This window comes from Phaethon lepturus, unplaced genomic scaffold (assembly GCF_000687285.1).
Source record: "Phaethon lepturus isolate BGI_N335 unplaced genomic scaffold, ASM68728v1 scaffold53014, whole genome shotgun sequence".
Classification (NCBI taxonomy): Eukaryota; Metazoa; Chordata; class Aves; order Phaethontiformes; family Phaethontidae; genus Phaethon; species Phaethon lepturus.
Window position 1 is genome coordinate 1844 of NW_010535055.1, and position 14342 is coordinate 16185.

The window sequence follows — 14342 nt, forward strand, 5'->3', positions numbered from 1 at the left end:
GTTGCTACAATTCTTTTATGAATACATTATTTTAGTTTTTTTATTTTTTAATAATAGTTGATAGTGTCAACTGTTAGTGATGGAAAGCAGGACATTCAGAATTGTAGGAACCTTAATATTAAATAACTTTCAAATTCACATATGCAGCTTTATTTTTTAATTGAAACATAAGGTACTTATTTATAAATCACTCTCACTAATTTCTGAATTGTATGTTAGTAAAGTCATTGCAGTGTTCTTGGCTAGTACTTCAGAGGCTCAGTATAAGCAGCAAACCAAATGTTCATTCTCACTATGATCAGTAGTCACTGTAACCTCTTGAATACCACATATTTCATCTGCAGAATGTCAGCTACAAGTTATGAATAAATCAAACTTCTGGAATCTGTCCTGTGAAGAATATTTAAGAGGGTAAATGATTCTTAAAGACTTAATAAAGGTGCTTTATACAAATAACTTCAGAGGAAATATACTAGTTATGCATGTTTAAGAGGTGTGTGTATATATGCATATCTGATGTGTTTGTATACTGTAGAATGTTTCTAATTTTATAAACAATAAATTCTAAGATTGAGCAGAAGCCCTAGACCCTGCTTTATAACCTAAAAAGTCTGTGTAGAAAACCCTTGGAAAATCATAGCTCTGAAACAATCGGTCTGTTTAGAAAATCCTTTTGGACATCTATGTCAAACCCGTAACTGTCTCAAAATGATTGTATTTAGTCACGGCAAGCATTTCTTCATTGACTTTTGCTGTTAACAGAGGTAGAGAAATTACATTTCCTAGAAGGGTGTGTGACTTTCATCTGCATGTAGAAGAGGAAACATTTAAAATGTTTCAAGTCTCCAGTGTAGTGGTACAAACTTCAGAACGTTACAGATTAAACTTTTGAGATTTATATAATCAAATTGATCTTGCTAGTGACAAGCAGTCACTCGTTTAATAAGCTGCTATAAAGATGATCTATTTTCTCACTTGCAGTAGTAAAAAAAAACCCCAAAATATATTGGTTTGACTTCACTATCAGGCAAAATTTCAGTCTGACTTTTGAACAGTGCTGTAATGATTTCCATGATGAATTGCTTTTGTATAACATGTTGGTTTATTAGTATAGATCTTGACATTTTTTAGCTTAGGAAGATAAGTTTTCATTGTCTATCAATCTAAGTTCCTTTTTGAAGCCACAAGGGTTTTTGATTAATGGACTACTTCTCTCATGTTTAATAAGGAATAAGGGATTTTTCTAATGTTGAATAAACTTTCTATATTTTAATTTATTAATTTGTCAATTGGAAATGCTATTACTACTGTGCTAAGGCAAAATTTAAGTTTGATATTTTCAGTTAATGTTATCTCTCAAGATGTATGCATTTTAGTTTTCAAACAGACAAAACCAACAAAACTCCATTAAATAAGAGTGACCTTTAAAGTTTTCAGAAAAGGACTATGTAGAATATAGGACAAGAAATAGGCCTTGTAATTAAGTGCTTGAAATGCCAACAGTGTTCCTGAAATTACACTGTTGAAACTGTTTTGCCATTCTGTCTATGTAATCATTGTTGTGAAGGAGTGAAGTACTTAAACTTTTTCACTAGAGACTGAGAGACTGAACTCTGCCTCTACCAAATGAAGAACATGAATTACACTTTCAAATGTCCATCCTACCAAATGGTTGATACTTGCAATGGGGTTTATAGAACATGTAGTGAATTATGTGCAGAATCTGGAATGAAGGATAGGAGAACTTGGTTTTTAGAAAATGGGAAAATCTGCAAAAGGAATGAGGGAAGGCAAGTGGAAAGGATCCAGCTGCTTTACTTTCCTTTTGTGGTTTTTTTTTTGTTCTTACCCAATGCTAAGTGTTTGTATGTTTTAAACACAAGGACAAATAACATGATGTACTGCTGACCTATTACACTACTATTTATTTTTAACTAGTTAAAGTTTCTATGAATAATCACAGTGGAGATGAACAGTGTTTTGCACTGTACTTTGTTACTTTTTCAGATACTGACTATCTCTGACCTTTGTTACCTTTATCTAAGTGTAAGAATGAAGCTTTAGTCTATTTTTGTTTTGCTTCACCTTCCTATGTTAGAAGACAGTTCTTAAAGGATTGAGGATGGAGCTTAGTGAACAGACAATTTGTTTGGGTCCTCCATGCATATAGAATAATACCTGAGATACAATGGAGTATTTTAATGGAGGTGAATAGACATTTTGAATTACAAGTATTTCATGTTGTGTGTGTAAGATAGGGGCTCATCTCCGAATTCAGGAGAGATGCTTCTATCAACTTCAGAAGGTGTTAGTCTTACTGGTGTAGTGCTGTCTTGGAATGTGTGCAAAATATTGTTTGTTTGAATTGTTGACCTTGCATATGAAATGCAAACTGCATAATCAGCTTCTGATTTCAGAAGTCTTCAAAATGAGACTTTGAATTTAGTTTGCTGTACTTGAGGCATAAGTCATGTCTTGAGGCTGCTGAATAATGGGCGAGACTGAATAATGAAGTAATTTACTCCAAGCTGAATTTTTTTATTTTTGTTTTTTTTTAATCTTATTGGTAACACTCACTGGGCCTGTTTTTTCTTTCCTTGAAGACAGAAAATGTGAATGCAGAGTGTGGAAAACATTACTATTGTATTGTCACAATACGTATTTGTAGCACTTTGTTACATTGCTTAAGTAGACTTGAAAGACTAGAATAGGTTGTTTTTATATCACAATTTTCATGACTGCTTGTAAGGTGTAGAGGCATTTAAGAACCAGAATAACTTTGGGTTTGGGGAGTACTGAAACATTTCTTTAAACTGAAATTGTAATAGTTATATCTTTAGAAATTTTGGTTTAAAATAAAATATCTAACTTTTTTTTGCTCTTAATATATTCTGAATGTTATTCCCCAGAAAATCTAGTTTGTTTATTTTAGTAAGTAAACTTTTAGTGAGGTTGGAATATTTTTAGTGGTCTTCCTCATAATAAAAACTCATGTAAATTAAAATTAATCTTATTTTTGTTAGGATTACTTATGAGTACAATTTTAGGATTAAAACTATATAAATAACATTGCTTTGTTTCCTTTGTATTTCTTTCTTTTGCTTTCCTTAGGTCGAGATTTGATATGCATACAGTCCATGGATGGGATGCTCATGTTATTTGAACAGGAAAGCTATGCTTTTGGCCGTTTTTTACCTGGTTTTCTTCTGCCTGGTCCATTGACTTACAGCTCTCGGACAGATTCTTTCATTACAGTGTCGTCTTGTCAACAGGTCGAGAGTTACAAGTATGTGTTCATGTTCAGTAATTATAGCGCATTTTGGTGCTATCATTTAGTATGTAAACAAATCAAAAGGAATCATGTCTAATTTTTATTGCCTTTACTAATATTTTATCCCAAAGCAGGTGGAAGGTAATTGCAGGAAAGAAGAAAAATAAAATGTTATATGTTGTTGAATGATGACTTTCTTTGTACAGTCATAGAAGAAAACATACTGTGTGTCCTGAGGACTTTATGGTCCTATTTTATTTGTATAATTGTGTTAAGTTTACTAGCTTATTAAGACACGTTATGTTCTGCAAGTGCTTGGATTTTCCCTGCTTCAGTCTGGTCTGTGCTTTCAGTGTTGTCTGCCCTATACAGCTTGAGCAAGATGTCCCTTCCAGTTTTTTCAAGGGGATTTTTATTTTGATGCAAATAGGTGTGAGTCTGATGAATCTGTTCGGTTTTCAGAAGAGATTTGAGACAGGGCTTTGGCTTTTGTGATCATAGGATCCTCTTGAAGGAACAAGGGCTAGTGGGGAAGAGATGGAATCTACCTGACAAAACAGCAGAGGAGGCTTGTTTGAATCCTTGACTGCTAGACTGAGGGATAGGTGCTAAATCCAGCAAGTCAAAAAGGTAAAGTGCACAAAGGGAGATGAGTAAGAGCCCATATTAAGCATGTATTTACAAACACCTACAGCTTTGGCAACAAAGAGGAGGAACTAGAAGCTGTGTGCACAGTAGATGTGACAGGGTAGCTTGCATGACTAAGGTGCTGTAATGGATGACTCCAGGCTCTTCAGGAAGCACACAGACAAGGGGGGATTTGTGTTCACCATGGAGGAGCAGCCTGAATACATGGGGCTCTCTTACAGAACCACAATGTTGAGAGTTTATCAAGCATTCATCTGTTTAGAAACAGATGGTGCCTGAGGAAGGGGATGTTGTGGTAGATGTCTGCTATGAAGCCTTTTTTAAAGAAGTAGTTTCCCAGTTGCAGGCTGTTGTTTTCATGGAGGACTGATGTCTGCTGGGAGAGCAATGTAATGGACTTCAGCAATGTGGAAGGTTTCTAAGTTGTGTTAGGGAAGACTTTTTTGATGCAGGTGCTAGAGAGCCTGGCTAAGAAAGAAGCTCTGCTGAATCCACAACTCGGGAGAAAAATGTTTGGAGAAGTCAAGTCAGCATCTGCTGTTGAGTGTTGCAGACTTTGGCTGCCATGACCATGAGATGGTACAGATTAAGATCCTGAGAGAAGTGAGGAAGATAAGCAGTGGACTAAAGACTCTAGATTTCAAGAGAACAGATTTGGGCTTGTTCGAGGAACTGGTAGACAGCATCCTGTGAGAGGCTGGCCTGAAGGGCAGAAGGGCTCAGGAGAGCTAGTGAATCTTCATGGATAACCTTCTCAAAGACAAAACCCAATCCATTTCCATCTTCAAGAAAACAAGAGGTAGCAGAAGGCAGCTTGACTGGACAAGTACTCCTGACTGAGTTCAAATGGAAAAAAGGAAATGTTTGAGATGGAAATTAAAATGGACTACTAAGGAGGAATATAAAACATCATGTGGGCCTGCAGGGGATGGGATTGAGAACATATAAGCTTGATTAAAACATCTACTGGCAGAGGGTCTGAAGAACAAGAATTCCATAGGTACCTCAGGTGTAAAAAGGTAGATCTGTGAATTTGACGCACTACTGAACAGATTGGGCAACTTTAGCAAAGGTATGAAAAGACCAAGGAACTTAATGCTTGTTTTGCCTCCTCATTTCTCCATTAATACTGACATGGTCTGCTCTTAGGCTTTTTGAATCTCTGCGCCTAGCAGTAAATTGGGGTTGTGTGGTGTTTGGGGCAGAGCTGCTACCCATGATGATAAAAAAGCTAAAAAAAATGGATGAAAAAGTGGTAGAGCTGTCAGGCTCTAGTAGTAGTTGTTTAGTAGTTGTCCACTGTTCTAACTAGCAGCCAAAGATGAGTAAAGTTCCTCGGGAGCTGATACTAGAGCCAGTATTTCTTTAGCATATTAATCCTGGACAATAGGACATAATGCATGTCCTGAAATTCAAGGATAATGCCAAATTATAGGAAATGGCTAATACAAAGAGGGTAGGGCTACCATTCAGAGGAATCTCATCAAACTGGGGGAGTGGGCTGACAAATACCTTAAGGAATTTTTCAGAGGTAATAATATCAAAGAAAATAAGAATGCCATGTTTTATAGATTATGCTTTGGGAATCTAATCCAAGGAATGTTAATCTAACACAACACTTTGTCACACTACCCTGCTCTGTCACACTACCCTGCTCTGTCACCTGAATTTCTCAAGCAATATTCTTTTTATTATGCTGCTTAAGCTTGATCAGATGGTTTTTAGATTCTGGATATTGTATGAACAGAGTATAGACAATGTGTATTGTTTCCTTAATACAGGAGAAAATATATATGCTGCAAGTAAAAGTAATTTAGTAGAAAATTCCTATTTTTCCTAAGAAATAAATGAGAATAGAATGTATTAATATTGGTAAGGAATAAATATTTTTCTTTAAAATTAATATCTCATGCATTTTCATTATGGTTAGATTCTTGACTACAACAAATGTGGCTAAAATTTTTCCTCAGTCTGTTGCTGATTCACAAGTGTGCTGTCTTTATTGTAGGAAGGTATAGTTTTAAAGGAATTCTTCACTTGGATTCTGGTTACTGGTCTTTAGGGCCAAGTGTTAAGACACTGTTGTACTAATCTCTAGTGTGTGTCTGAACTATTAGGACATTTGAATTAAGTAATCCTTATAAAGTGAAGGAAATAGACTTGGTAAGGAGAAAAGAGGTTATTTTCATGGTTGTATTAAATATGTTTTTTCTTAATATAGTAAATGAAAAGTATAGCGGTTCTGTCTAGTGTTTTTAGCAGAACAAGTTGCCAGATTTCACATTATCCATCTTCCTATAGCTCATACAGACCAGTGCGTTCATTTGAAAGCAATATTTTCTGTGTTGATTCTGAAATCTTTCAAGATCTAAAAGTAAAATGCCTCTTATTTAAGTGATTGTATACTTGATGTCATAGCTGAATTCAAAGTTTGTGTTGGTCATCTGTGGCTTGAGTTTTTTTGTGATGAAAGACTTGTATGCAGGTAGTTAATACTTACAGCATCAATACATATTGCTGTTCAATGGAAGTTTGGTTTGAAAACTATGTCCCTGATTAGTTAATAAAATGATAATGTGTTAGTAAAGACTATCAAATAAATATGGTGAAAAGAGAAAATTTTATTAGGTCAGAATCTGCAGCTTCTCTTACAAATGTGTTAAACTGAAAAAGGGAGGTGAATTTGTTCATATAGAGGACACTTAAAGACATGATAATTGTACTGACACCAGTGTGTTTAGTATTTTTAAGTAGGTCATGGCATTCACTTCAAGCAATTAAACTTCTTACTCCGAGTACATAGCTTATTTCTGCAACTAAAATAATTTTAGAAACTAAAAATCTTCAATAGTGAGCACCACGATACATGTATCTAAAATGTGAGGGCTGCTGGTGTTATCATTTTAAATCTATAACTGACAATATACAAAAATGTGTACTTTTATTTCTTAGACTTGAATTGGAACATTCAGAATTGTGTTGGTTTGAGTTTAGGAGCTGATGGTACTCCATGACTTCCAGAATAGAATGTTATCTTTTGGATAATTTTTGTTTTGTTTTTGGTTTTTATTTTACTTTTGTAGGAAATGTCAGTATTTTACAGATTACTTAACGGGCATACATTAGAAACACGTAATTTTTGGTTTGGGTGGTTCAGTAAGTTAGGACACCAGCACAAATTCAGGAAAGAAATAGTTCTAGAATAGTCAATGAGGACACAGTTTGAACACTGAGGATTGCATAGGTGTAAATAAGGACAGATAGATGTCTGGTGCTTTTGGGGCAGCTGACATCTTTTCTTCTAATGTCTTCATTGCCAATTTTCCTTAGTGTGGTTGGATGGCAGTTACAAAACAAGAACAAAAACAGCCTAACACCCCAAACCCACAAACCTCCCATCTTTTGCTAGATCTGCCACCTGCTGGTGCCAGTTTACTGTTACCTCTTGGATTAGAACCACTTATTTTGCATAATGGGTGTGCTTGATGTAACTATTGGATATAAGGGATTGTATTCAGGGTGGTTTTAGGAGATTTTTTTAAGTCTTAATAAGAGCAAAAAAGTTTATTAGAATCCTAATTTCACAATTTGAAAATGTGTTGGTTTCTTGCTTCTGTTGTCTTTATGGTCTAGATTTCTATCCTTTAATATATTTAGCAGTTGAATTTATTTTAACACCAGATAAAATCTGAATAGAAACATTTGTTTTAACTGTTGCCTTTACACTTAGCTGTTATCCTACAATGATACTTATTTTAACATCTTTGATAGATGTATTGCAGTAGGCTTTCGAAGAATCCTTTTAGACTGTGCTTTTACTGTGTATATATAATCATAATATGATTATTATATTTTATTTTTTACTTAATGTAAGGGTATTAACTACAAAGATATATTTCACTTTTACTTTTTTAAACTACCTGTAACAGATACCAGGTGCTGGCATTTGCGACAGATGCTGATGAAAGACAAGAAACAGAACAGCAAAAGCTTAGCTCTGGAAAAAGACTTGCGGTAAAACCTGTTTATTTTACATAACCTGTATGGTACACTGCATACATGTTAAAGACCAATGCTAAAAAACAAATGGAAACGTTGTCTGCTGACAAAGGACTTGATCCAATTGCCGTTAAAGGCCAGTAGATTTCTATTAAGATGTATTTGGGCCTCAGTTGTGTAACGCTGAGCCTTAAAATTCACTGTTGTTCTAAGGAGGATTAAAAAAAGAGAGAACTGTGTACTGGAAACAACTGTTTCTAAGGCAGTCTTTGTAATACAGAACCTAAACTATAGTAAAATAGACACACCTGAAATAATGCTCATGTTTTTAATTTGTCTATTGTCTATTTAATTTTGTTTGTTTAATTTTGTCTGTTTGACTTTTATTAGACTTCAAAAACTAGCTTAATTCTGCTTGGGGAATCCTTTGTACTTATGGAAAACACAGCGGTGAAAAATGTTTCCAGGAATAGTCAGTATCCTGGACTCTTCTTGTCAAAAACCTGTGGATTCAATGGTCTTCAGGAGGTCCCTGTGACTAAGTAGTTTAATATTTGAACTGCCTCATATTAAGAGGAAGAGAATTTCATTCTCTGTGGTCCTGCAGTAGAATTGCTTATCTGCTAAATACACTGCTTAAAATGCTACATTCAGCATATTTCAGGTATGACAGTAAAATATTGGGGGAGCATCTTCCTTCCAGTGGCTAATCATAGAATTTTTTTCAAACTATAAGTCAGTCAGAATCCTACATTTTGAATTAGGCAAAGACACAATTTTTAAGTAAGAAATTTGGAGGCTTCATCAGATATGTGGCAGATTAAATACATTTTTTAAAATCTAAAATGGGAAGCATAAGTGGAGATGAATGTAATAAGCCTGGATTTTTTCCCCCCTTTGACTTTTAAGATGGCACTTCCAGCTTCATATATCAGATAAGCCAGTATGTTTACTAACACGTTCTGTGTTCTTTAAGCAAAATTATTGATGCTGTTCATATAGGAAGTGCTGACAGTTGAACTTTGATATTTTTTTGACTTCAGAAATTCTGAATTTCTGTTTAACCAGCTTGGCGGCAGTCAAAAGCAATTTTTGCACCTGTGAATTAGTTGAAATTTCTCAAAGTAGCTGAAGTAACAAACCAATGAAATGTATCAAGAAGCAGTAGTATTGTTTAAAGATGTAAGGATGTAGGCAGGGTGGGATTTGTAAGTAGTTGCTTATTATACCAATGTATGTAGTTGGAAAAGTAGACAGGCATCATATATATGAACATTCTTCAGATTGAAGGGTGTACATTAGTGGCTGCAAGCATGAATATTGGCTTACACACCTAAAACTTTATTTTTCCATTTACATGTATTGGTAGAATAAGTTACCACCTTTTGCTCTCTAACCTTGCCCTCAATACCTAAGGGGCAGATTTAAATGATTCTAATACTCTGTTCTTGGATTTAATAGTTAAAGTATACAGCATTTTCATTTTGAGTGGAATGTGTATTTTAAAATTTAAATATACTTAAGTGAACTGCATAGCCATCAATTCACAGCTATTTCAAAAACTGAGTGATGTTTTTGCTGCTTTACTCACAATAAGGAAAGTCACCAACTGCCTTCAAAATAAGAGGATAACTAATATTTTTCTCATTCAAAAAAAGACCTTGATTTTGCTTTTCTATCTATGTTTATGATATTCATGTAACTTGGTGAGTTCTAAGCCTTCTCTATAGGTTTTGTCTTTAATATGCAGCTGTCAACTGATCTCTGGAGCATGTTTTTTCTTTTGAAGGTGGATTGGGTTTTAAACATCGGAGAGCAAGCACTGGATATATGCGTTGTCTCCTTTAATCAGGCAGTTTCTTCTGTTTTTGTACTTGGCGAGAGAAACTTTTTTTGCCTTAAGGATAATGGGCAAATTCGATTCATGAAGAAGCTTGATTATAGTCCAAGTTGCTTCATTCCTTATTGTTCAGGTTTGTAAAAAGAAAACTTAACTTCAGCTTGGTTACTTTTTAAAGCTAAGAAACTTTTTTCCACTGAATAAATATGTTTTTTGGAATAAGCTGTTGATTTGTAGAAAATCTGACCTCTCTTTTTGGATGAAACTTGTTTATTTTCAAATGTTACTTAGTGTGAAGTGTCATAATTTTTAAAATCTAAATAGATATTTTCTCATCACAACATTGAGGTACTTGTCTCGTGTTTGAGTAAGCTTGCCCAGCCTACCAAAGCAATGAATATGGAAGAATGAGAGATTTCTGGAAGAGTAAACTAGTGTTCGAGGACCTTCTGTTATTTACTGATAGTTTAAAAAAAAAAAAAAAAAAAAAAAAAAAATCAAAGAGTGCTGTTAGGAGATGAAACTAATTACATTGTACGGAAGCAACTTGGTTGGATGCCACTGTGGAACTACAGATTCTTACTGCCTATTCTATATTAATGTTTCAAAAACTCTGATAAATTTTTGACACCATGTATTATTTTAGGCTTAAAATATCATTTTAGATGTTATAGGTATGATTTTAACAATCTTCACACTTTATACTTTCTGATTCATATTATACTAGAAATAAAACTTATCAATCCATACACCTTTACTCAGTATTCACAGGTCAGTGAATTAATGAAGAGTGTAAGTAGCTGATATTTAACCAATGTGTATTTTGTCATATCTATTCTGGTATGCTAACATGGCAATTATGAGTCTTTGTTAGTCATGTTTTAAATTACCAAGCATGGCTGGCTAGAACCTTGGAAAGCTGTGGCATGTGTTGTGCAGTATACATTTGAAATTGGTATCCATAATTAATCACATATATCCTTGGTTACTGTCAATGTAACTTTCATAACTTTTGACACTTTAATTATACTAGATTAATTTATAACAAGTAATGGCTTAAAACAAAAAGAAAAAAATAGTGTAATGATATAAGCCTCAAAGAGAAGTACTGGCTTTTGAAAATCTTTCATCCTAAAACTGGTTTTGTATCTTTAACAGTGAAAGAAGGAACAATAAATACTCTAGTTGGAAACCATGGTAAAATATTGAACATTTATCAAGATGTTACACTGAAATGGGCCACTCAACTTCCCCACATTCCTGTATCAGTAAAAGTAGCAAATTTACAGTAAGTAACTTGTTAAAGTTTACTCTTTCCAGATTCATTTCCAGGTGTGAAATTTGCTCGCAGATCCTAACAAACAGTTCTGAGATGTGTAACACATAAGATGACTTATAAAAGGAAAATTCAAAGTGTATTTTCATTGTTTTGTAAAATATTAATTTCATTAATGAGCATACTGTTAACTTGAGCAGAATATTAGAACTGCTGTACTGTGCTTTAGATTTTCTGTTTTTCTTGAGTGAAGGTAGAACCTGGGGTCTCGTTCTTCCAGTGGAGTACTTTAAAAGAATGAAAAGTGAAGCTTTGCAATCTGGTAAGATCCTTCCCTGAGACAGGAAGATAGAGAATCTCACTGAAAATCTGTTCTTCATTAAGCATTTAAGAACATATGAATTCCAGAGATGATTTGTTGGAACAGATTATTCAACTCCAGTGTTAAACTGTGGAAATTAAGGAACCATTTAAGTTGCTCAGGATTGCATTGCAACAGACCAAAACTTTTTGCAAAATACATTTAAGGCAGGTCAGGGAAAAACTGGCAGGGCGGTGGCTCGAGTGTAGAGAAACTAGGACATACTGATAACTTCTGCTGAGTCTGTCACCAGAATAAGCAAACTGCAGAAAAATTTAGCTAGTGTTTTTACAATCCTGCTTATGCCTGTACTGTGTGCCACCAGAGCCGTGGTAGATGCTGGTTGAGTAACTAGCTTTACTGGCTTACCTGTGCAGAGAATCTGAGGGATGTTTGTGTTTTGGTACGAATGGTTACCTAATGATTTTTCAATAATTTATAATGTAAGTTTTTTTTAGACTCTGGAGACAGTCATGGTGGCTTTCATTAAACAGGTCTTACAAGCAAAATATAATGAATATTCTCAGTGGGCCAGTTAGTATAAACCAAAAGTTAATTATGCAGAATACGACAGTACAGCTTTTGAAGTTTGGAAAAAAAATTGTCTCAGAAAAAATTTGAAAAAGGCATTAATTTTTACAACAGCAGATAGTACTAATATTTGCATATACAATTTTTTTAGAAACACATATTATTGAACCATCTTTTTCAATAATGCCTCTAAGAAGTTTATGCAGATTCTGCCTGTTCCATGTGAATTTTAACAGTCAGTAGTTTGATCTTAGTGAGACTTTTGAGAGCCTACTAATTTGTACCAGATCATTTTGCTAGTTGGATTCACAATTCTCACAGACAACCTGCTAATGCTAGGGTTTGGATTGGGGTTTTGTTCTGTAGAGGGTGGAGAGACAGCAATCTTGTTATACAAACCTCTTTATACAGGTACAGATAAATGAAGGAACATGTGTGTCTAGACCCAATGGCCTGAAAGGGAGGGAATAGTCTAGGGCATATGTGTTTCAGAGCTATGCTTCTTCTGATTTTCTGTTTAAAAATATGCAGTATGCTTTTACTTCTTTCTGACGTTAAAAATAAAGATGAGCTAAACAGCACAAACTGTAGTAAAGCTTAGAGGTAACAATTTGGCTTAAACAAAAGAATGTTCTTTTTTAAAAAAAATTTGAAAGGGAACTTAGACTCAACATGATAATGATTTTCTAATACTCCACTCGAAAGATCTCAGTTGGGGCCTCTGGGTACTACTGTAACATAAATAAGTACTTTAATAGGCATAGAGTTGTTAATCCTGTGTTGCTGAGAGCTTGAAGTGCCTTAAATGACGCCTGTCAGTTAATTACTTTGACATCCTATCCACTTTTATTGCAATAATATTATAAAGTAAATGGAGTGTTCTGAAAGCAATTGTCTCTACAGATCATGTATGTTCATCTGTGTTTTCTTGTTGGCATAATGTGTGGTTCTGACTTGCTGGATAAGAAAAACATTATTAGAAGGTATTTTATGTAAATCCCCTTGGGGCAGGGGTAGCAATTGCCTCATAAAGGCAGTCATATACTTTATGCTGTAATCTTGACAGTCTACTTCTAAGATCAACTGTTCAAATGCTTTGGAGAATTCCAGCTAAGTAACTTGTGTCTCTATTGTGTGCCCCTCAATCTTTATGAATTGATTTTTTTCCCCTTAAAATAATGAAATGCAGTATTTCCCTATTGCAGTACCGGTATCTAAAGAATTATAATAACATAGTACAACATTTGGGATTAAATTCCAGCATAAACTGCTTCATTTCCATCACATTTTCAGAAACATGCAAGGAAAGATAGATTCAAAGATAAGTGGTTACTTACAACATTTTTGGTGAGGTGTTTCTGCAGGCATTCAAAGTGATGTATTTTTAAGCTGTTGAACTACACTTTTTTGCCTGTTGTTAAAACCTGAGTGTTTGCTATCAGGAAATTGAAAGTTTTCTATAAAAGCTTGTGATCAGAAACTTGAACTACAGTCAAAAATTTGAGAGTTTTTCTTATTCTGGGTTTTACCTGAAGATCTCTGTAACTATGTTTATTGAACTAGAAGTTCAGTTCTAATCATTGTTATAGAAGTTTGTCCCTGATGATGTTAGAAGTTTATATTCTGGTTCTGTTAATGTGTAGTAGTTACTAACTGTTTATGACATTGTAGGAGTCCCCTTGACATTAAATATGCTTAACACTGCCTGGATTATTTCAGAGGTATAAGCACTTAAATTGACAATTTGGATTAATTTAAACTGCTTGGGACTTTGTTTCAGCACAAATTCATCTTCCCATTGATAAGCCTGCTTAGACAGTTACACTTTTGCATGCCCTGCCCTGTGTTGTCATCCTTAAAATTATGGCTGTGCAAAAGCATTTTCACTGAAACTGAAACTCTTGAAGGAAATGGCTTAGATGTTCTGCCTGAGTTGATGAAAAAACCCCACATGCACCAAAAAAACAAAAATGACCCTTCGAGGGTGGTTTGAAGAGACATTGACCATATGCTAGAGTTAGAACAGCTGAAATCTGTGAAGATACACAAAGGAATTGCAGGAATTCTTACTCCCCTCAAATTTTCAGTGTTGAAATGGTAATTGTGAGCAGCAGCGTTTGCTTGGTATCCGCCATGGTTATATAAATAGCTTCTTAGCATTGACTTAAAAGTCCATTCCCTCCTTTTCTTGCCCTTTAGTTTCTGTCTTTCTGTTTCACCAGAGACCTCTTTTCTGAGACCTTCCTTGTACCTCCACATCTCCTTTGCAAAGGAAACTTCATGAGCAGTATCTCTTATGTTCACAGATATCAATTCTATGAATTTGTCACTTAATGCTTCTTGATGTGTTGGATATCTCTCCCTTCCTCCGGCCCCCTCCCCCCCCCCCCCCCCCCCACAGATGTGAGTGGGGGGA

At 34.8% G+C, this 14342-nt stretch overlaps 1 protein-coding gene across 1 annotated transcript in view; it reads left to right on the top strand.

Annotated features, from left to right (window-relative positions):
- Nucleotides 1-3111: 3111 nt before the first annotated feature.
- The window catches only part of BBS9 (Bardet-Biedl syndrome 9), a gene marked incomplete at both ends in the record, with an annotated part of 39378 nt that continues 28147 nt past the window's right edge, over nt 3112-14342 (top strand). The window contains 4 exons of the mRNA XM_010285678.1: nt 3112-3286; nt 7849-7933; nt 9708-9891; nt 10917-11046. Coding sequence (XP_010283980.1) covers nt 3112-3286; nt 7849-7933; nt 9708-9891; nt 10917-11046 — 574 coding nt within the window. The remainder of the gene's footprint in view (nt 3287-7848; nt 7934-9707; nt 9892-10916; nt 11047-14342) is intronic.